Below are 21,233 nucleotides of genomic sequence, written 5' to 3'. Positions count from 1 at the left end.
CAGATGGGACTGGCCCCTTGGCTAGCCTGGGATAGCTCCCTACCTGCCCCTGCAGCTGGTCCTGGCAGAGAAAAGGCCACGGGTGCTGCAGCCTAGGGGGGACACACACCGCCTCATTGGGGGTTGCAGGTAAGAGACCACTTCAGCCTCCAGTCCGGCTGGACCCGATGATCTGTACAGGTCCCTTCCAGCCCCTAACACCAACTATGAAATAACTATGAAAACACACCAGCTAACCCCACTCTCTCATCTCGTGGGGTTTGCAGCTCTTCTCAAAAGCTCCAGTCTCCCTTCCCCTCTCTCCCTTGTTGCTGTATTTCCACAGCCAACATGATTGCCCTTTTGGCATAAAAATAGCACTCCTGGTTGGCGCGGGTCTCTGCCTGCCCTAGCCCCGTCCTCTACTGTCTGCAGTGTAACCGTGAGACTTGCCTTGAGGCCTGTGCGCCGTCTACCTGCTCGTGGCTGCAGCTCGCCAGGCAGGAAGAGCCCTGGGAGGAGAAGCGTGTGGGTGTTGGGGGACAAACTAGCCACTGGGAGCGCCCAGCTCTGGACTGGACCCACTGGGAGACACTGGGGTCACTTCTTCCCAGTGTGCTTCTATTTTCCCTTCATCTGTCTTTCCTTCTAGGTTGTGAGCGCTGCGTCGTTTCTCAGTGATGGCTGCGGGCCCCGCTCTCCGCGTCCAGTCCTTCTGCCAGTAGCGGGATGTCTCCAGGTGTGCAGCGACCCCTTTACTTGCTCTCCAGACGCCTGCATCAAAGCCGTGCCGGTTGAGTTGGGAGCTGCCGTCTCACCACGTTTTAGGTAACCGCGGCGCTTGCATTATTTTAAATTGGAAGCCAGTCCGGGGCCAGATCCGGGGGCTCCCCGCTGTGATTTCTCAAACCACCTTTCTCACACTGCGCGGAGCGTGTTCCCCAACTGCGCCGTGGCAGCCTTCGGTTGCCAGTTAAAAATAAACCCACCTTAATTTGTTAAAGAAGGCAGCTCAAGTGTCAGATATCAGGTATTCCAGTCCCTGACACCTCGTAGTTATATAACAGCTTCAAATTCTCACTCTGGACTCTGGAGGAGGAACTTTTAACAAGTCTCTCACTTTCACAAGGAGCTTTTATTAGACAGTTGAGTCAAAAGCTCCAACTTGTTATACAGATGCCATGCAGTATATGTGGTTAGTGATTGGAGAGGGAAAGGGAATGGAGTCATTTTTAATATGCCAGCACCTGCTTCTTTGAAGCGTATTCAGTCAGAATGGCATTGTACGAAGGAGCCTGAAGTTGCAGAAAACTGAGAAACTCAGAGGTCAAAAGAATAAATTACTGTAATTTTTAAGCTTTTGTGGGTTGTTTTTCTCCCCTGTTTCCAAGTCAATCTAATCAAATGTGGATTTGTTACAATCACAGCTCATGCTAACCTTCACCTGGAGGGTATTAATATGCATGGCGCTCGTTAAGTGTTTGTTTAATTTTTATTTATGGAAACTAGAATCTGCTAACTGTCGCTGAGCTGGATGTGAGAGCATGTGTGAAGGATGCGCTGCAACCGGATGCCAGCACGAGACATGGGTTTCCACGCAGGTCTTGCACGTAGAGTGCTTCTGGTCTCAGCTAACCCAAGCTTCATTCCTATGCCCCTCTCGTCTCGCAAGAAGCTTGGGGGTTGCTCAGAGAAATTAATGGTGGTTAAATTGAAAAAGAAAAGATAAGAAGAAAAAAAAAAAACACACCTCTCCATGCAACATATAGTCAGCCTGCAAAATTTCCTGCTGCACTGAGTCACTCTGCAGCTCGTGGTAAAAACAGACGTGGATCATTTCATAATCCATATAAACATTTGCAGTCGTGCTGGTTAAAAGAGAGGCAGGGAGAGCTCGAGTGTCACGATTAGGCTTTGGTATTGCTTGAGTGCCGAAGCCAGGCAGAGTCCAGATGCTGCCAGCTGCTGTGCATTTACATTGCAAGAGCCGCCTCTTATTTCCCAGCTTTTGCACCAAAGATGAGAGGTCTCAAGAGCAGACAGCGCGGGACACTCATTCCAGGTTGGGCATGTGCAAGGCGGCGTGAGTAGGTGAGAAGAGCACCCTTTCTGCGAGCGCCAAGCACACGGGGTAGGCAGGCCTGTCTATGGGAGTCTACAGTAGCTGGGAAATGCACCCAGGCATCCCGATCTCCACAGCACTGTCCTTGTTGCTTGCTTAGCTCAGGACAGAGGTGGGTCGGGGAGGGTTTGATCTACCACCAGACTGCACAGCTGGCCTGGAGAATTGAATAGCACCAGGACCTGGCTGCTGCTAGGGGCAAGATCTCACACTTGGCGTATCAAGAGGTGGACCCCAGATGGCCAACCCAGTGTTTCCTAAGGAGAGGCTGATTCTGCTGAACTCAGTCTTGCTTCCTGAAGGTTTGTGTGGGGAACCGCAGGTAGTTTATACCATGAGTGTGAAGGTAGAGATTTCTCTTGGTCCCTGAAGAGAAGTGTTGCTTGGAAATCAGGACGACAGGTGCTGGGTACAGCAAAGCCTTGGGCTGCTGATCTTTCCACCCAGTTATAATGATGCAGAGAGCTTCACTGATCCCATATTTGGTTTTGAATTTATATACAGTGAAAGATCTTGGTTCACAAAGCTGGTATCAAAGCCTGGGGACACCTAGATGATAATTGCTGCTGCTGCTGCTACTAGCACTCGAAGGTCGAGGTCCTCAGCTGCTGGAAATGAAAAGTGGCTTGGGGGGGGCTCCTGGAAGGGGAGGGAGCAGGAGACCAGGCGACCATTTCTGCTTCTTCCCGTCAGCCGAGGATGTGACCTGGTTGACTCAGACATTGTTATTGCTCCTGGTGATGGGAAGTCTAATGATCCCCTTTTCCCACTTAAGGAGCTGACATGCAGAGAAGGCAGGTAAAGCCAGAGAGCGGAGCCCTAAGATGCACAATCAACAAATAAAAGCCTTGGCCTCTCTTTCGCAGCTACCATTTAGCATCTGCGTGCTGCTTGCTGGGCCCAAAACCTTGGGTTCAGTCTCACCCAGAGGCATCACGGAGCTGCTGAAACTCCGTGGGTTCCCAGGGCCAGCGAGCAGGAGACGAGGAAGGGACCGGTTTAATGAGAGACACTTTGCTTGCAGTTAGCATTCACGTTTCGTCTCTGGGAAGAGGCACCTCTCACCCGGCAAGCCTTCAGAACCGGGCGCTCAGCAAATTGGAAATGACTTGGAGTCAATTGTCTTTTTAAAGGGGCTTTGGGATGTCATCTGTTCCCTTCGAAGGAGGCCTCGCAGAGCCAGAATCTGCACCAAGTCTCAGATTTTAAGTAGCAGCCTCTCACCTATAAGAAAGGCCCTTGCACTCGCAACATCCACTCTCAGGTGCTAGTAAGAAGTTGCCTTTTCCTTCCTCTTTCCGGTAGCGGTTTGCATTCTGCATCCCGAGGCTGGCAGGCCAAGAGCCTCCACTCCCCTCGTCCCCGGCTGGGCCAGCTTCCCGTCCAGGGCCGGCAACATGGCAAGCACCACGACGGGCTTTGCTCCGCGCGCTGACCGGGCAGCACTGCTGGCTCCCTACAGCAGTGGATTAATGACAGACCCAGGGTCGCTGCTTGCCTGCGCAGTGAGAAGATGGGCGCAGATTGGAAGCCCTCGACTCGAGTGGTGAAGAGAACTGACTGCCGCTCATCCACTGCAACTGCAGCCTCTTGGCTGATAAGAGCCATGTTGCTAAGTTACATAAGCCCTTTAAACGCGGCATTCAAAGTGCTCGGTGAGGGGAGCACAAGGCGGACGGAGGCCCGCAGTGGTCGCTCTGCGCTGAATCTCCTCCTTTGTGCTTCCAGGGGGGATTACACATGATTGATGTATCCAGCCCATCTCTAGTCCCTTTTGGAGACAGGTGCATGAGAGGTTCAGAGTCCTCCTCTGTGACTGTGTGGGATTTGCTTCTCCATCGTGGTAGGGATGGTAGCTGCTCAGCGCAGGTCTCTTAGGACAGGGGTATATGTGCATGCAGCGCAGGGATGGGGAAGCTTCTCCTTAGGGGGCAAAGGAAGAGGGCAGAGTGGTTGTCACGAATCCTCAGCAGGAAAAGGGAGACTTTGCACTTGTCTTGGCTGCACTCGTCTTGGCCGGAAAAGGGAGACTCCCAACAAGAGACGGTAGAAATAACCTTTTGCTCTCAGTTGCTGATGTATTTGGTGAACACACCAGCCATGTCTTCTCTGCCCTGTGGTTGCCAGTGCCAGCCTGTCCCTCCCGTAGAGGCCACGGGCATGTCGGCACCTCCGTTTTTAACGTGCTGAACCGCCCATACTCTGGTCGAAGTCCAGTGGGAACGTGGGCTTGCAGCTTCTTTGGAAACGATGCTGACGGGGGATCTGGGCAGGTCCTTCACCACGTTGGGTTTCATGGTTGCTCCCAACCTGGCATCAGATTGCAACTCGGCCCATTCACAGGGAGGTCTGGGGACTGGGATGTTGAACGGGGTGTCAGGAGACCCGTGTCCTGTTCTTGCCTTGGACACTGTGTAAGCTGGATAAGCCCTTTCCTCCCTCAGTGCCCCAGCATTGCTGTCTTTTCTTTGTCTGTCATTCAGTAGACACTGAAGGCTGTTAGGGATGGGGAATGTCTCTTGCTGTGCGTCTGTGACAACTCTCCTGGGCTGCCAGAGAACCAATTACCAGTAAGTTTGCTTTGGGTGACAATTTGCCGCCCTGTGTCTGAAAAGCATCTCCCCTTTGGGAAGGAACTAGGAAGAGGAATTCTAGGTGCTGAATAAAACCTAGTCTCTTTTCCCCATGATGCAAGGCTTTCGTCGGTCGAATTTCTGCAGCTGCACCCCGATCGGGCCACAGCACCCTTGTCTGCCCAAGCAGCCTTCCCCAAGGGATCCAGGGTGCATCAAAGGAGGGCAGATTGCATAGACAAATTCAAACACACATGGTTTTAACGTCGGATGAGCAAACCTTGGATGGGGCTGAGACTCTTTGAGACAACCTGGGTCCAGGGACAGGTCTGTGCCTTGCAACAAAGCAGATTTAGATCTCAGACTGGTTCTGACGCTGGATGGCAGGGACAAGGCCTTTCTCTGCAGTTGTGCTGGCTCTAAAGCAAGGGAAATTGAGAAGTCTGAAGTCCCCTCCCTCAAAGTCAGAGGGAAGGAGACAGTTTTCCCCAACTCCCGCCAAGCAGAGCGGTTGAGCAGTGCCCCGCTCCTTCCCGGGGCGGAGGAGCCGAGGCGCAGAGCGCGCTGCCCAGCTGCAGCAGCAGGTGAAGGAGCAAGACGGCCAGACAAACAACAACAAACACGACTCGGCTTTCAAAAGTGGAGTTTGCACTGATCTCTCAGTGGGCTGGAGAGTTGGCAACTGGAGCACATTGTTAAATAGAAATGCTTGACCCCCCGCCCCGGATTACTGTTTAATGATCTGAACCTTGTGTGCCATTCTTCTAATCTATTGAAGATGTGCTCGCAGCTCACTTAGAGGGCAATAACATTGTGTTCCTGCAAGGGAGAAAGACATTTTATAATGGGGGATTTTCCTGCTCCGGTTTTATTTTTAGACCTGGCATTTGGGGAGGGAGAGAGGAAGGCAAGGACGGTGTTTATTTGTGGCGCGATGGATATGCAGATAGGATAACGATGCCATTGTTCTGCGGCGGCGTTGTTCTCCCATTTAGATGAGTTGCGATACCAGTTTGCGCATGCTATTTGGACAGAGAGAGCAGCTTTTGCAGTGGGCATAGAGGATATTCTTACCCGAGCTATTCCAGGGACTTCAGGCTGGAGGGCACGTTGTGCCTGGACCAGACTCCTCGGAGACCTGCATGGGCCGGGATGTTGTAAACATCACATCTATACTGATGACAACAGAGCCCCCGTGGTCATCTCTGCGACAAGAGCCCACTGAGAGCATGTGGGCCTCATCTGTTACTAGGAGGATACTACTGTGTTCAAGTTTACTTGCTGCTGTAACTCTACGGGAGGCGGGGGAAGGCGACATGTCACCTTCTTGTTGTCACGCAGCAGCAAAAACTACAGGCTCCTTGGGATATACAGGCCAACGGGCCTGACAGAGCAAGTCACCGAGGCGGTGCAGGATAGGGAGGACGGTCGAGTCGGTGGCTGGAGGAAAGCTGAGTTATTACGGTGCCTTCCTCCTCCCATTCGCCTCTCTTCCCCCACCTCGTTGTCACGAGAATGCCTGGAATGAAAAACAACTATTTGTACATTTATTGATTACCTGGCCCTTTTGGGGGGAAAAAAATGCTGGTAACCTTTACATGAAGGCTGCAGTAACTCTCTCCATGGATGCTCCAGCCACTGTCAGAGCTGCTTAATATTTGAGAGAGCAGAAATACCAAATCGGCTGGAATCGTATTTGCAGGCAGCATACCTAATTGGGTTCTTCCTTAATATTATTTCCACCCCCCCACCACTTTTCTTCCTTTCTTTTGAAATGGGAGGGAAGGAGACAATGAGGTAGACAGATAAAGGAGAGAGATAATGGGAAATAGAGAGATGAGGAGAGAGAACAAAGACGGGAGTGAAAAGCAGGAAGGGTACGATAGTGCCGTGATGGTTGCACAATGGGATGGGGACTCTTCCAGCCAGTGAGGGGGTGGGTTTAATTCTGCACCATCCTCGGATGCAAGCGTTTGCAACGGCGGCTGTGTCAGACTTCCAAAATGTTTCCCATTTCCCGAAGTGCTGTTCAGGATAAAGTCCTTCTGAAGTCCATCTCTTGCCCCAGATGCGTGGCTGCAGCAGCCCTTGGGTCTGGAGGCAGCGCCACTGAAGTGAGGACCAGATTCAGGGGCAAAAGGGGAAGGCAGATTTTGGCCAAGGGAGTTAAAGGCCCTGCAGTGAACTTGTATTGCAGGCAGGACTAGAACTCAGGCCTCGCCATGCACATCCTTGTTCCTCCAGGACCGGACCACGCTGCCTCCATCGCCGCTTATTATCTTGACTTGTAAAGTGGTGTTAGGCCCTTAAGAGCAATGGGGTTGTTGGAAACATGTGAAACGATGCAGAAATAGTTTGTGAGAACTCCCTTCAGCCACACGCCGTTATCTCTTTGGGGTTCCCTCTGAATACTGAAACGACCTGCTTTACCGGCACCGGTATTCACACCCAGCGAGCCATCAGGTTGCTCCTAAGCCAATGGTTCTCAACTAGGGTGCCATGGTGCTGTTAGATGTGCAAGCATGGGTCACGAGAAAAACCCAGAGATTTCAAATAGGAATCCATAGTGTTAAAAAATATTCTGACCTGCCGCGGTCGGTCTGAGCTCTTTGCAACAGGCCAATTGCTCTGTCATTTTTCTGTAGTCAAAAAACGAGTGAAAACTAAGAGCTGGCATTTTCTGGGGAGTGCTGTAAGTCTAGCAAGGTTGAGGACCTCTGTACTAAACAGATCTGCTGGAACTGAGACTATTCAAGATCAATCCTTGGGGTGGGAAGGGGGTTAAAAAACCCCCTAAAGAAGTTTATCAACTCCATTGAACAATCAATAAGCTGGAGGAAATCTCAATGAGTGCAGGAATGCTCCTCTGGCAGGAAAAGCTGCTCAAACCATCAGATAAATTGTTTGCTGAGAATTAGCCACTCGGCTCCATTTATTAGGAGTCCTTTTATGGATGAAAAGATCCACCGCTCCATTAATTAAGTCTAAGAAACATATTCCTTGAGGCTGCCCTAAGGCTTGTATCCCAGGCAGCGCTTCTCAATTAAAGGTATTAATCTACACTGAAGTGGACTTCCAATCCTCGCTGTGTTTGTCCTGGGTCTATAAGTAATAATTCAATCACTGACCTCTAATTTGTAGGCTTCATTGAAGGTTACCGAATTGAATGTTTTTATACTAACCTTGGTGTGATTCGGCGGCTGATGCTAAACTTGACATTGATTATAGAGTCAATATTTGCCAACTCTTTTATTTTGATCTCGTTGGAGCAGTCCGTGGGTGGTGTTTGTGTCTCTTACATTTGCTTTTTCTAATATCCAGTAACTTCATCCTTACACAATAGCTACTGATGCTCACATCAGTGATAGCAGGCTCTTGATACCAATCCTCAAAGCTGTCTCCTAGATACCCTTAACATATTCATAACATTGGTATTTATGTATTTGTCTCCCAAAAAAACCCGCTTAACCTTGGGTGGAAAAAATTAAGGGAGGGGGGAAGAAAAAGGGCTGTGGTGATTAAAGAAAGCTCCGTTCATTTGAGCAGCATTAAATACAACTGGCATAATGACGACTGCAAGATCTGATAGAATATAGAGAAGGCTGCAAATAAAGGGCTTGTATTTTTCCCTGATGTAACATAATGGTCACATTTTTCTTTCACAATGGTTTTTCTGAGATAAAGAACAAATTATACTGATTTGATTGCTACTTAGAAATACTTAAAATTGAAAAAGACAGCAGGTGGGCATGGTTAGGAAGGACGGTTATTTTAGCATAACAGATGCATGCATAAAACATTGCAGAGCCAATTTTTTAATCGTGAGACCCAAAGAAAAAAAAAATCTTCCACACTCTTTCCTAGCAAGTTGGGGTGGGGGCACGATGAGTGTGGGCAACATCGTGTAGAAGCGAAGGAGACAGGGGTTTCTTTGGAAATGGTACTTTCTGACAAATGTTTATTGCTGGAACAGCCTTTCTGTGCCCATCACAGAGAAAGCAGGATGATCTGCCTCTGTTTCCTTGCTCCAGGAGCTTGTATTGGAAAAGCCCAACACGGGAAGTAAATCAGAGTGAGGCATTGACTGTAGGAAGTATTTCTTATGAATAAAAGCCATGCTCAGGGGAGCAGTCTTGCAAAGGAGGTGAGGATGCCCTGTTCCCCGGGTTATTGGAAATTAAACGTGGACTGGACTGGATGGTGCAATCCTGCCCTGGTTCCTTGGGTGTGGTGGGGAGGACGGGATCCCCTTGGAGGTGGCACAACACTAACCAGCCAATTCTCAGTGTTTTCAAGGCTTCCTCTGTGTCTCAGACCTTGCTCCTCATCCTCTGACCCGTGGGCAGTCCACTGCAGCTAACTCCCCCCATCTTGCAACCATGTCCTCCTTCTGGAGCGACTTCTTCGTCCGGGAGGGATGAGCAGTATCCTCCGTGTCTATTAGACCTGAAAGCGACACTGTTTCTGCCTATCACTCACGTTCCTTCCTTTGCCAAGACTGGCTTGGTCCTCCCAAGGACCGAGAAGTGTCAGTCATGGCTAACTGGCATCTAGTTTTTTCTTCGTTACTGCTTCACTCTTATCCCTCCATCATTTTTGTTGCTCTTTTCAGCGCCTCCTCCAGTTTCTCAATCTTTTTTTGGCAGCAAGTGTCCAGAAGTGGAGACGCTTTATGGCTGATGCTCTGCCCAATAGCCTCCCTTTACGTTGGCTGCCCCTAAAAGTGAACCACCTAGCAGAGCACGGGCCGTGCTGAGCAAAGCAGTCCTAGATGCCCCAGCCAGAGCAGAGCAAAGCCTCCGCGCCTACCTGAAGCCCTCTATCAGGATGTGAGCCGGTGGCAGGATTCAAGCACGTTTCCAGAACAGAAATAATTTCCTCTATAAATCATAGTTTATCTAAGAACTTGGAGCTCTCTGCAGGGGTGTAACATTTGTCACACAACAGACTATTTGTTACTGCTTTGCCTAACTAAAATTGAATCGTGTTGAATGCAATCTCGTTGTAGCGCTCTGAGGCTGCCAGAGAGTCTCTCTTGCTCTTTTTTTAAATGATGGGCTGACATAGTTGTCTAAATAAATGAAAGCCTTCCACCGTTAACTCCCTGCAAAACTGCTGCGTGGCTGGAGAAGGGCGCCGGCTTAGCCAGCTTGGCTTCCCAAGGCCGATGGGGCCTTCTCCTGGATTGCAGAAGCGGCACGTGTAGTGGTGCAAACAAAGCTGGCCTGGTGCTCGGAGCAATAGGCTGGGATCCTGGAGACCCAGCGTTAGTTTTGATCACCCCTGCAGACCTGCTGTGACCTTGGACATGTGACATGGGATGACACTGTCAGAAGTGAAGTGGGGAGAATTTGACTTTGAGGAAGGCTGGGATGATGTAGTTGGGACTGGTCCTGCTTTGAGCAGGGGGGTGGACTAGATATGACCTCCTCAGACCCCTTCAATGCTTGTTGTCTGTGATTGTAAGATTTGGAGATTGGGTCACTTCTGAAAACAGGATTTGGGATGCTATGTCACTTAGTGACTCTGAAAATGTTACTATTAATTGCTCTGTGCCTCATTTTCCCCAGCTACAAAATGGTCAGGATGATGCTTCTGAATGCAATGGACACCTGGGAGGTGAGGATAAATCCAGTAATGTCCACATGATGCACTGGGGCGAGGAGGGCAGAGGAGTACCCAGGTAAGCCACAGCATGGTTGTAAGCTATGCACAGATGAGCATGGGTCTCTCTTCCTTTCCCTGTAATAATGCCAAGAAGAAGAGGAGGAATAAGGACAGACAGAGCATGGTACAGCTGTGCTGAACATCAAGAGGGGAAGCATATTCTGCAGTTAGGGTAGGGAGAGTCCAATGCAACTTAAGTGCTGGAAAGTCCGTTGCTTGATATATTTTCAAGGAGAAAGAAACTATAAGCAAGTGTCCTTTAGGAAACCATCACGAGGGTCTGACAGTGGGACTGCAGTTGGACTGAGATATGCTATATGATGGCAATATGCCTGGGGAATGGTCCCGCCATGAAGAGTTCCTGACCATCAGGGGAAGTGGGAGAGTATTTTCTGTGTGGAAAAGCAGAGGCACCGGCTCTGGAGAAGAGGCACTTGAAGAAAGCTCTCCATTGTTGCTTTTTATTCTTACTATTCCTACGATTAAAACAAAAATCACTTGTTTGCTGAGAATTGCCTTAATAAATATGCCTTAGAAATGACTTGGTAAACCGTAATTACTTAATAAAACACCATATATAAAGTAAATGCATCACTCGGTAAATCAATTAATTAGTATTTAATTGCTGGAAATTGCTATCAGTTGCTGAGCATTGCTCCAAATTACTCACCAAATGGCCAGCCTTGTTTACCGCTATAAATAATGTCATGGGCTTGTTTGCAGGAGCTCTCCCTGCTGCCCAGCCTCTGGGTTTTCTCAGCAGGGAAGGCCGTGCCCCAAGGCTGATTTCTCAGGTCCGTTCCTCCCTTCCCGCACTGCCACCGATGCCACCGCGCCCACGGAGACCCGAGGCAACAGTGGCATGGGTGTGATCAGGCGTGAGTGCGAGTGCAAAGAGAAGCAGCTGGGCTGGGGTCAGGCTGCAGTGCATCTCCCTGCCCGTGCAGGGTGAATAGCAGCTCTGATCCCAGCCCCGGCAGAGGTGCACCAGGGGAAAGGAGGTAGGCGGTGAACATGGAGAACTGCTTCTGGCTCCGCAGCCGTCATACCACATGTACACCACTGAGGTCTGCCGCACGAAAGATACGGTCCTCTCCGACTTGAGCAAACGGTCTCTGATCCAGACGACACCCGTAAGATTTGCACCAAAGCTGTGAATCTGTCTGGGGTCAGGGCTGCTTTTTTCTCACTCGTGATGTGTAGCACCCGATGCAGCGGGGTCTGCCCCGATGGGCCCAGCACCTGCAACCCCAGGAGCTGATCGATTCTCTGTCCTGGACATCTCCAAAGACTTTCTATCTCCTTGCCTTGCAACGAACTCTGGGGACTTTTGAGTTCCTTAAAAACTCTCCTATTATTGTCACTGGCCTCCTCCTTGTCCCACACCTCCTTGACCCCATGCACGATTCAACCTTTTAGTTACCCAAGGAGGACAGGTACATCCTGATATCTTCCAGTGCTCCCACGCTGCAGCAGCAGCACCTCTCTGGGGGGTGTCCACCAAGCCAGGCTGTGAAACAGGCTGTTTCAGGGACGGTCCCACTGGTAAGGCCCCTGCTGAATTTGATAACATATGGAGCTGGCTTAGGGTTCAGGTTTTAAATTTTAAAACATGCATTTTGGGTTTTTGTCTTGATGAAAATCCAAGTTTGGAGGGGTTTTTTTCCTTCGGAAAATTCTTGGTGGAAATGACTTCCTCAGTTTTAATTTAAATTTTTCATGTGTGAAGGGAAAGCACTTCCCTGCTGGATGCAAAGCAAATCCATTCTGACTGCAGTGTCTCGTGTTCACAGATTTAAGCTGCACCCGGAGACCCCAGTCAGGGGTTTCGCTGGGGTTTGGTTTATCTGGCTTTATTTTTTTTTTCAAGCTGTTTCAGACTGTAATACACAGATGAAACCCCAGTGAGTGTCTCTTCCTCATGGGCTCCTGGGAAATCCCTGATATGTGCCCCTCGCCCTGTCCAAAATGGGTTTAGACCAGGTGGAGTGCCCTCCGCATGCACAAACTGAGAAATGATGCTCTTGTTTCCTTGCAAGAAAGCCCTGAGCAACCTCCGAGACAAAACCCCTCCATAATGAAGGCCAATTTTCCCCCAAGAGGTTGTAGCTGCTGGTGCTGCCCACTGGAAGCAGAGGGCCTGGGTGTGTGCAAAGCCTGGAGGAGCTCGTAGCAAAGGCCTCTGCCCAGTTTGAGGCACTTGTTTGGTGCAGGGGCTGGAGCCTGGCCTCTGCCACTGACTCACTGTGTGACCTTGCACAAATCCACCGGTAGCAGTGCCACGGATTCACTTTTCCTAGGGTCTGGGAGAGGTCGTGCACCTCTGCTGCACCAGGGACGGCAAATTTGCCGATGCTTCCCAGACTGGATCGGGTCTGCCCGTGGCAAGGATCGGAGGTTACAGCCTCTCCTCTCCAAGGGGTAGTTCCAGCACCTGCCAGGGTCATTGGGAGGAGAGCACTACTTGATGCACAGAGTGATGGGAGGGAAAGGCAGACAGCACAGCACAGCCTAATAGCTGCCGCCACAATCAGAGCCAAAAATATAAGCAGCCAGTTGCAAACAATGAGTTGCATCTGGGTCTTCCCTACCCCAGCGGGGAGATCTTGCAATGAAAGAGCGCCGGGCCTCGAAGGGGATGCCAAGTCGGAGACAGCAGACTCACTTACAGCTAGGGAAATGCAGCACAAGCATTTCTGAAGCGTGGGTGAGTCTGCCGAGAGGAGCAGGATAAGGTTGTCAAAACCTTGCTCGTGTGCTGAGGCACCAGTCCCGGCTGGGCGGGAGCAGTGATTTTGCTTAATTCAGTGCTGAGTTGATCTGCAATAAAAAGAGGTCATCTTGTGTAAAACAAATGATTTCTTTAGCACTTCATGCTGTCCTCATCTAGAGGTCTGCCAGGGAGAGGATGCCAGTGCTGCTCCGCGAGGACCCTTGCTAGCTAGATGCTTGCTAGTGCTCGTGAGCGCTCAAGGACTAATGGGAAGTTTTCAGTACTAGGCAGGCTGGGATAATGGGGGAATAGCCATTAATAAAATATTCCACTGCTTTGACTGGGCAAGCATTGTGTAGCGTTGTTTCCGTCCCGTGGCCGGATGAACATAATACCTAGAACAACATGAGGTTGTTCCCCCCCCCCAGTTTCAGTGTCTCCCCACTCCAAGTGGACATTGTCCGAGCAATTTGCGGTATTTGCTTTACACTGGCCATCTCTGCAAATGTTGCAGCCAGTAAACCCGTCTGCTGGGATATTCACAGGGGGAGTTGTCATGCTCCTATTGTGCTCAAGCTAAACTAATTCATTTAGAAATTGTAATGCATGTTAACGGCAGTATTTTTCCCCCCAGTATCGGCCTTGCTATTGTGCAAAATTGATTCTTCTGCTCGACTCTGTAAGCCCACTTTCATCCTCAGTAATAAAATGAGGACCACTCAAGTGCTGATGAAGGAACTCCTTGGAAAATCTGCTGCTCTTTCCTTGGAGCAGAGTCTCAGACTTGTAATTGCAATTCCAGTAGGCATCTTGATTGGCTTCAAAGAAACCGGTGCTGTGCTCTGTCCTTTAGGGCACGAGGGAAATTCCCGCCTGTGCTGCTAATACCTTTTTACTGATGATCTACAGCTGGGGTTTAAGCTTAACCCAAAGGTAGTTACACTCTTAGCTCCCACTGAAATGCACTGACTTTGGGCTGGTTAGACTTATGTGCTCCTTGAAGCATGGACAAGCCTCTTGATCTGTGTTGGCTTGGCTTTTTTACTATTAAAAAGTGCAGGCAGGAAAGGATCATTTTCAATGGATTTCCCGTTCTGAAAAAAATTTTAGGAAGTGAGGTTCAAAATTGCAAAAATGCATCATTTTTACATGTTGTACAGGAAAGAAGTTTCTGCCTCTCCTATAACTTTTGACACTTCACTTAATTGCAAGAGGGAAAAAACGAGAGGAAAAAACGTTGAAAGCAGATAACATGTTTAGAAATGATCAGAACCAAAGGTCTCAGGAGAGCCCTTCTGAATTTATTGCAGACTTTGTGTTCCTGAAAGTTTTGCTATTTCCAGTTTTCATTCCCATTCAGACTGGGATTTTTTTTCATTTGGAAAGCACAAAAAGTCTTGGGAGATAAGAAAATGGTTCCGCTCGGCTCTCCGAGGGAGCTCTCTTCCCAGACTGACGCTCCTAACTTCGACTGCCCAAAACTCCCTTTGGCTCTGCTGGAAATCTCGGGATCCACAGCTCTCTCTACTCCATTTATACCATTTGTTCCCCCTTTTTGTATGTTTTAATCACTCTGGACTGCACAGTTTAGCTGCTAAGACTGACCTCTGCTGCACAGTCCCTTTCCTTCGCTGGTTCTCATTGCCTTTCCCTCGGACTGCTGCATTAGAGTTGCAAATAAGGCAAGGGACTATTTCAGTTCAAACCAAAAAGCTCTTTGAATTGTTTCTAAAGCAAACTGTGAGCATCATGCATTACAGCTTAGGAGTCCTTATATATTTTAAGGCCTGAGGAAATTGTTGGATCATCTAATCTGGCCTCCTGTTTAACCTAGGCAAGAGCATTACTCCACAACCACAAAACAAGGGAGCCTCCTTTGTGGGTCTCGCCTACCAAAGAAAAGGAGAAGGACGGAGGGAGGGAAGCCCCTGAACTACCCATTGAAGTAATTTATTATACATATCATATGCAGACAGGAGGAGCCACCTGTTACTATAAAACAGATTTGTTCGGCTGCATGGCAAATCTGCGAGTTAGCAGAGGGAGCGTGTGTGCATGTGTCTCCCGCACTTCCAAGGGCACTAAGACGAGAATACAAGCCTGATAAAAAGTACAGATATAGCCAATTAAACCCTTTCCCCATCCACTAAGCAGAGACTTGGTGGCTAAAAGATCAGAGGTGTATGTCATAGATCCCTATTAAAGGAAAAGGGCATGGGGGAAGGGCCCTGCGGGGTCTCTCCCGGTCCGGGGCGATCCAGGCGGCTCCTTCTGCCGCGGTATCAGCACTTGACTGCAATGACAAACCCCTGACACGAGCAGAAGGAGCTAATTTTAGTCTCTCTCATTTTCTCTCTTTTTTTTTTTTTTAAATCCTGCCTGTCCTGTCGCATTCACTGGGGCCTCCTATGAAAGTATGGATTTGTCTGGCTTTTTGTGTTTAATCCCGAATCTGTCAGGCCTTGTTAAATTTGATGGGGCCTGAAAGGTCTGGTGTTAAGCAAATACACGGTGACCAGAGCCTTTGATGAGAATCAAACTGAAGCCTAATCCTAAGGTAATGGCTTTTGCCGTAAGCCAGCAAGGCCCCTGGATAAATAAGGGAGGCAGGGCTGCGAGTGCTGAACAATGCCACGCTGCCACTCACCTTTTCTTTGGGACCGTTTAAAGCAGCAGACCTTGAGTGGCTTCATCCGTCTGTGAATCCATCTGCCCCCCAATTGGGATGGCAGTAACACCCACCCCCCCATGCTGACCCCGGCAGCCACTTCTGTCGCTTCATCTGATGCCCCCAGTCTGTCTGATTCAAGCACGGGGCAAATATTGAGCAAATGGAGCTGGTTGCTTGTGAGGGGAGCAGCCCTGCACCCGTGGGGTGCCGGCAAGACGAGTGTTAGCCACCATCCTCCTTTCCAAGCAGGCTGGGGGTTGAGGATTGGCTCTTTAGAAACCTTTTGACCATGGAAATGTGGGCACTGAACCCCATAGAAATAGATTCATAGATTGTAAGGCCGGAAGGGACCTCGGAAGATCCTCGGGTCCAGTCCCCCTGCACCAGGCAGGAAAGACGAATCGTCTCCAGGCTGCTAGCAGGGAAAGAGGATCTACCAGGGATGCTGCCGGTGGTAACTCTGAAAGTTAGGTGGGACCGGGCGTTGTAGGGAATGGAGGGTCCCTAAGGGGAGCTGGGTGCTGGAAGGGCTGGTAGAAAGAGCCGCTGTTTGGATGCAGAGCGCTGCCCTGCAATCCTGCTCTTAGCTGCAAGGCAAACAGTGGAGGGCACTTGGTGCTAGAAAGCTTGTGTAACTATACAGTCCAAGAAAAGGTATCCCCCAAAAAACTCCTTGCTTCTTGTACAGGGCGAATGTGAGCGTTCAGTTTCTAAAACGATGGGGTTTCCAGTGGCCGGGCATGAAGCCAGGGCAGGTGAGCTCCCTCCTACCTGGGAAAGGTGTCACCTCCCTCTGGAGCTACAAGCTGCATTGGATTTTGAGCTGAAATAAGTGCAAGCTGGGGGAGGAGTGGGAGCACGTGGCGGGGGACTTGCAGGTAATGTACTGCTATTGGGCAAACTGTTTTTATATCCACAGTTCAGACCTCAAATTACCCGGTGCTCCTCTGCAATGCTCTTTGCCTCACCTCACCTCACCGAGGGGGTGTAGGTAAGTGGGACCCAAGAAAGAGAGGTTCATGTGACCTGAGTCAATTAGACTAATTAGAGAAATGAGTGCCAGTTGTGGCCCTCCAGGCCCCTAACCCTGTACTCAGCACCCTCCCTCCCTTTCTCTACCAATATGGACCTCTGTGTTGGACCATCCTGTATTATTTTAGGTATTGGCTAAGTGACAGCAGTGAGAGCTTCTCCTGCACCCCCAGCCCCTTCGGTGCTCGCCACCCTCAGCCCTGAGCAGTCTGATCCAGAGGACTTGTGAGGCTTTCTGAGACCGGGTCCTAGATGTTCCCCCATTGCTGCACATAAGCATCTCTTCCCTTTCAGAGCATCCTTCCAAATAGAGCAGGAAGAAGCTGTCATTCCAGCTCTGGCTGCTTCCCAGGGGAAGGCTGCTGTGAAGAGTGCTATGGTATCTGATTAAACATTCATGCAAAAGATATAAACACTTTGCAAAGAGATGCTTAAGCAATCAAACGCTCCAGGGGGTGGGTTACTGCATGATAACCATGCACCCTGGGGGCTAAGAGATATTAAAGGTTGCCTGGTGTCTTCAGTGCCCTGGATGCATGCCTTTACATCACGAGAGCCCTTCCCTTGGGTCCTGCTATTGCCATGGGGTAGCTTAGTTTGGTCTTTTTCTTTTTATTTCTCCTTTGGTTGTCTATGCATGTGCATGTGTTTTACAGTCCTGCTTTTTCTCCACGTCAGAGACAATTTTACAAGATGCAAACTGTACAAAATACAGCAAAAGTCCCTTTTGGGCTCTGGCTAGCTTGCTCCAGAATGGCTCTGTTCATGGTCACTGTGGGAGAGTTAGTCCAGACTGGGTCTAGGACTGTGAAAATACTGCTTGGCTAAGTGTGACCTGTCTCAAGCCGGGGCAGAGTGATGCGAGAGACCTCTTGTGAGGAGGGAGAGGGATGGTTCAAAATGCCGAGATCTTTCTGAACCACAGTGCAAAGGCGCGTGAGCGGTGTGAAATGCCTGCAAATCCCTTTCATTTCAGAGATGAGCTTCTGCACAACCTTGGAGCCACCCTTTGGAAGGTGAATTCAGGCCTTGACCCAAATGAGGCTGTCACTGCCCCAAAGATCTCGCCACCAAATGCATGGGGCAACTTGGCCATCGATCAAATTAATCACCAGAAAGAAACGCCCTCTCCCTCTCTGGGAAATAAGAAGACAGCGTCATACAGCTTCTCCATGTGCCACGGAAAGTCCCTGCTCGGATGGGGTTATCTAGTAGGACACCAGATGCTGGGAAGATGGGCAGCACCAAAGGTATTTTATCCATCCGGAAGCTCGAACCGCGGGGCCTAGCGGCCTCTGCAATGAAATCACCGCGTCTATTTGTTACCGCTCTCTATTCTCCCGCATGAGCAATATTCCCATGCAAGGGCAGGGAGAGGAAATCTCTTTCCTCACTGGGGTAATATTTTAGTCTTCCATTTTATTCATCTACCTTTCATCTCAAGCCTGCAAGCCTATGACAGTAGCTTTTAATTAAGTGAATATTACCGGACATGTAATTGGAATTCAGCATTAAACATTAATCTGAAAAGCAATGAGTCTTGAAGGGAATGGTCATGATTACCACAGCTCCCACCTTGTTTCCCCCACCTGGTGGAAGAGGAATCTGTTTTCCCAGGGACAAATGCCCCTTGGTCCCTTGTGGCTTCCTTGCTGCAGCTCCTTCCTCCGGGGATCTGGGATTTGGGCCTTTATGAGAAATTCAGTTCTGGGGAAAAGCACAACTTTTCTGTTTCTAGTTTTAGTTCTGCTGGTGTCAGCCTGGCAGGTTTGTGATGCAGAGGTCGGCAGAGGGCTCTGACCCTTCACACTGCTAGTCATCTGGGAGCTGGGACAGTGTCAAAATACAATACGAGACTGGGAGAGAAAATGCTGAGCTAGCTCCTGTCTGCAGCTAGTCAGATGGTAATAACTGCATTAGCACGGCAATGGTTTCACACCAGTGTTACCATTTGCTTCTTGCACATCGTTCACCTTGGAAGGTCAAAACGGACTGTCAGTCGAATAAGCTTCCTCAATGTCCACTTTCGCGTCCCGCCTTCACATTCCCCTTTGCTGCGATGCCTGCAGCCAGCTTGACAACTGGGGCTGCTTGTACACGCCATGGGGGGTTACTTTGGTTTAATTCTCCCAACCAGTGTGCCCAGACCCCTGCTTGTCTCACAAACCAGCATTGTCTCGTTGTCCCCTGTGCTACCCCGCGTGTCTGTCTGTGCCCACCTGTTGGATCCTTGCCTTGGAGATTGCAAGCTGTCCGGAGCAGGAACTTCCTTCTCTTTCCATGTGCGTGCAGCACCTGGCACAGTGAGCTCCTGGCATGAGAGCTGGGTTCCTAAACATCCCTTCCCTGCCAGTGATAAGTGGTTGAGAGAGTCCTCTGAGTTTGGGGCTTGCTTGCAGGTAACTCAAGGGTTTGGTTTTAAAAGCAGAAGGTAATGCACACCTATTTCCCTTCTCCTCTGCAGGCCCGTTCTCATTTGAATGTAAGTACAGATTGATCCTGTAAGCTGTTAGCTTTGTGTCACCTTTCCCCAAGATGGGACCTAAATTCCTTGACAGTGGCTGGGATTTTCAAAATTAATTCAGTGGTAATGAGTGTCCAGCTTCTTTTGTCCTTTAGTGGATGGGGGTGCCCCATTCTCGTACGAGGGGATTATTAAAGGAGCTTGCATCTTGCAGCAAGTGCTAAGGGCTAGGAGTGTGTAATCTGGAAGTCATTTGCTGGGAACAGCGTTCGTAATCATATTGGTTCTTCAGTCCTGTGAGCATTGTTACATATTCTGTTGTGTCCATAGATGACTACCTTTTATATTCATTATCTCCATAGATTTGCATATATACAGCTGCATCCCTTCTATACAGGACTCCCATAACAGACCTTCAGGCAATCATCCATGTCTTTACTGAGGCATGCAAGAAAATGGGACTGATGTTTAACATTCAGAAGACTAAGTTTCTCCATCAACAAGCTCTTAATGAACAGTCCCCAGCTCCCGTAATTCAGATTCATGGTGAGACCCTGGAGAACATCGAGTACTTCCCGTACCTCAGAAGCCAGCTCTCACAGAAGGCCGAGATGGATGAAGAAATTCAGCGTCACCTCAAATATGCAAGTGCAGCCTTCGGATGCCAGAGGAAACAAGTGTTTGAAGATCATGACATCAGATCCGAAACCAAGCTCATGGCTCATGCAGCAGTCATGATCCCCACCTGACTGTGCAGAGTGGAGATGTGCACAACATACAGGAGACATCTCCAGTTACTGGAGAAGTACCATCGACGCTGCCCGTGGAAGATGCTTCAAATCCAGTGGGAAGACGGATGCACCAACGTTAGCCTCCTCTCTCAAGCAAACACCATGAGCATTAAGATGATCATCACCTGACATCAACTTTTCTGGGCCACCCACATCATCCAGATGTCCACCTGCAGACTCCTGAAGCAAGTTTTATTCTCCCAGTTCAGTTGAGAGGAGGGCAGAGAAAGAGCTTCAAGGACATCCTCAAGGCCAACTTGGAAAAAAAATGCAACATCGACATCAACTCATGGGAGATTTGTCCAGGATCACCCCAAACGGAGAATGAGTCTGCTGCAAGGATCTCAATACTTTAACACTTTACAACAACAGCACGAGATGGAAAAGCAGGGGCAGCAGAAACAGCGTATCGCAGACCGAACCAAGAACCCAGAGCCACCCACCCCGCACGGAAATATGTGCCCGTGTTGCAAGTCTGTCGATCCTGGATCGGCCTCATGAGCCCTTTTCATGCCTGCAGATATGAAAATCGTGGAAGACCGTCGTCCTCGACTGTGAAGGATTGCTGAAGAGCACGCTGAACGCCATTGAAATGTTCTCATCGATCTCTTAAAGGACCAAGTCATCTTCTGTGTGATGGTTAGAAAAGATCAATAGGCCAGTAGTCCATCCTTCTTCCTCGGTGCTCCCAAGACCTCAAAAATCATGAGTCAGGAAGTCTTCCTCCCTCCCCCTTTCCTCAAAACCATGAGCTCTGACTTGAAAAAAAATAAATAAATAAAAGAGATAAATATGTCTTCATTTGCCTTCTGTTGTGAATGCATGTAGGGTTAATATATTCCAGCTTTTCTCTGGAGCTGGAAGGGTTAGAAACTTAATATTTTAAATCAAAGCAGAGAGGCTCAGGTAATGACCCAACTGGAGCAGCTGGGGATTTAAGAAAAACACAGGATTATCGGGCGAGCTGGCAGCTCCGCTTCCTGTTAAAGCACTGGATGACAGGCAGTGGGTCCTAACGCTTTCCTAGCCCATCGCATTTGGGGCACTGCATGTGGGTCAGACGGCTCTCATCTCCCTGAGTGAGACATGGGTTACAGCTTTACTTTAATTGTATACAGAGAAACCACTTAGTCAGCTAATGATGGTGCTCTCATTAAGCAGGTGATTTGTACCGAGCAATTAGATCAGGGTCCTACGACCAGCCATACCGTTGCATTATGA

General features: G+C 49.4%; 1 protein-coding gene across 4 annotated transcripts in view; it reads left to right on the top strand.

The window, feature by feature from the left end:
• Positions 1-20,792, top strand: part of LOC109281456 (uncharacterized) — a 28,152-nt gene extending 7,360 nt beyond the window's left edge. Inside the window, exons 2-5 of one of the 4 annotated variants that reach the window (XR_009457730.1) lie at positions 4-129; positions 632-807; positions 10,245-10,357; positions 17,734-18,288. Coding sequence is in view for 1 of the 4 variants with exons in the window: in XM_059719560.1 (XP_059575543.1) it covers positions 10,320-10,357; positions 17,734-18,007; positions 19,584-19,970 (699 nt within the window). In the remaining 3 variants the exon portion in view is untranslated. The other 3 variants (XR_009457729.1, XM_059719560.1, XR_002088110.2) reach the window with 3 other exon arrangements.
• The last annotated feature ends 441 nt before the right edge of the window (positions 20,793-21,233 follow it).

This window comes from Alligator mississippiensis, chromosome 16 (assembly GCF_030867095.1).
Source record: "Alligator mississippiensis isolate rAllMis1 chromosome 16, rAllMis1, whole genome shotgun sequence".
Lineage (NCBI taxonomy): Eukaryota > Metazoa > Chordata > Crocodylia > Alligatoridae > Alligator > Alligator mississippiensis.
This window is presented reverse-complemented; position numbering and strand designations above follow the sequence as displayed.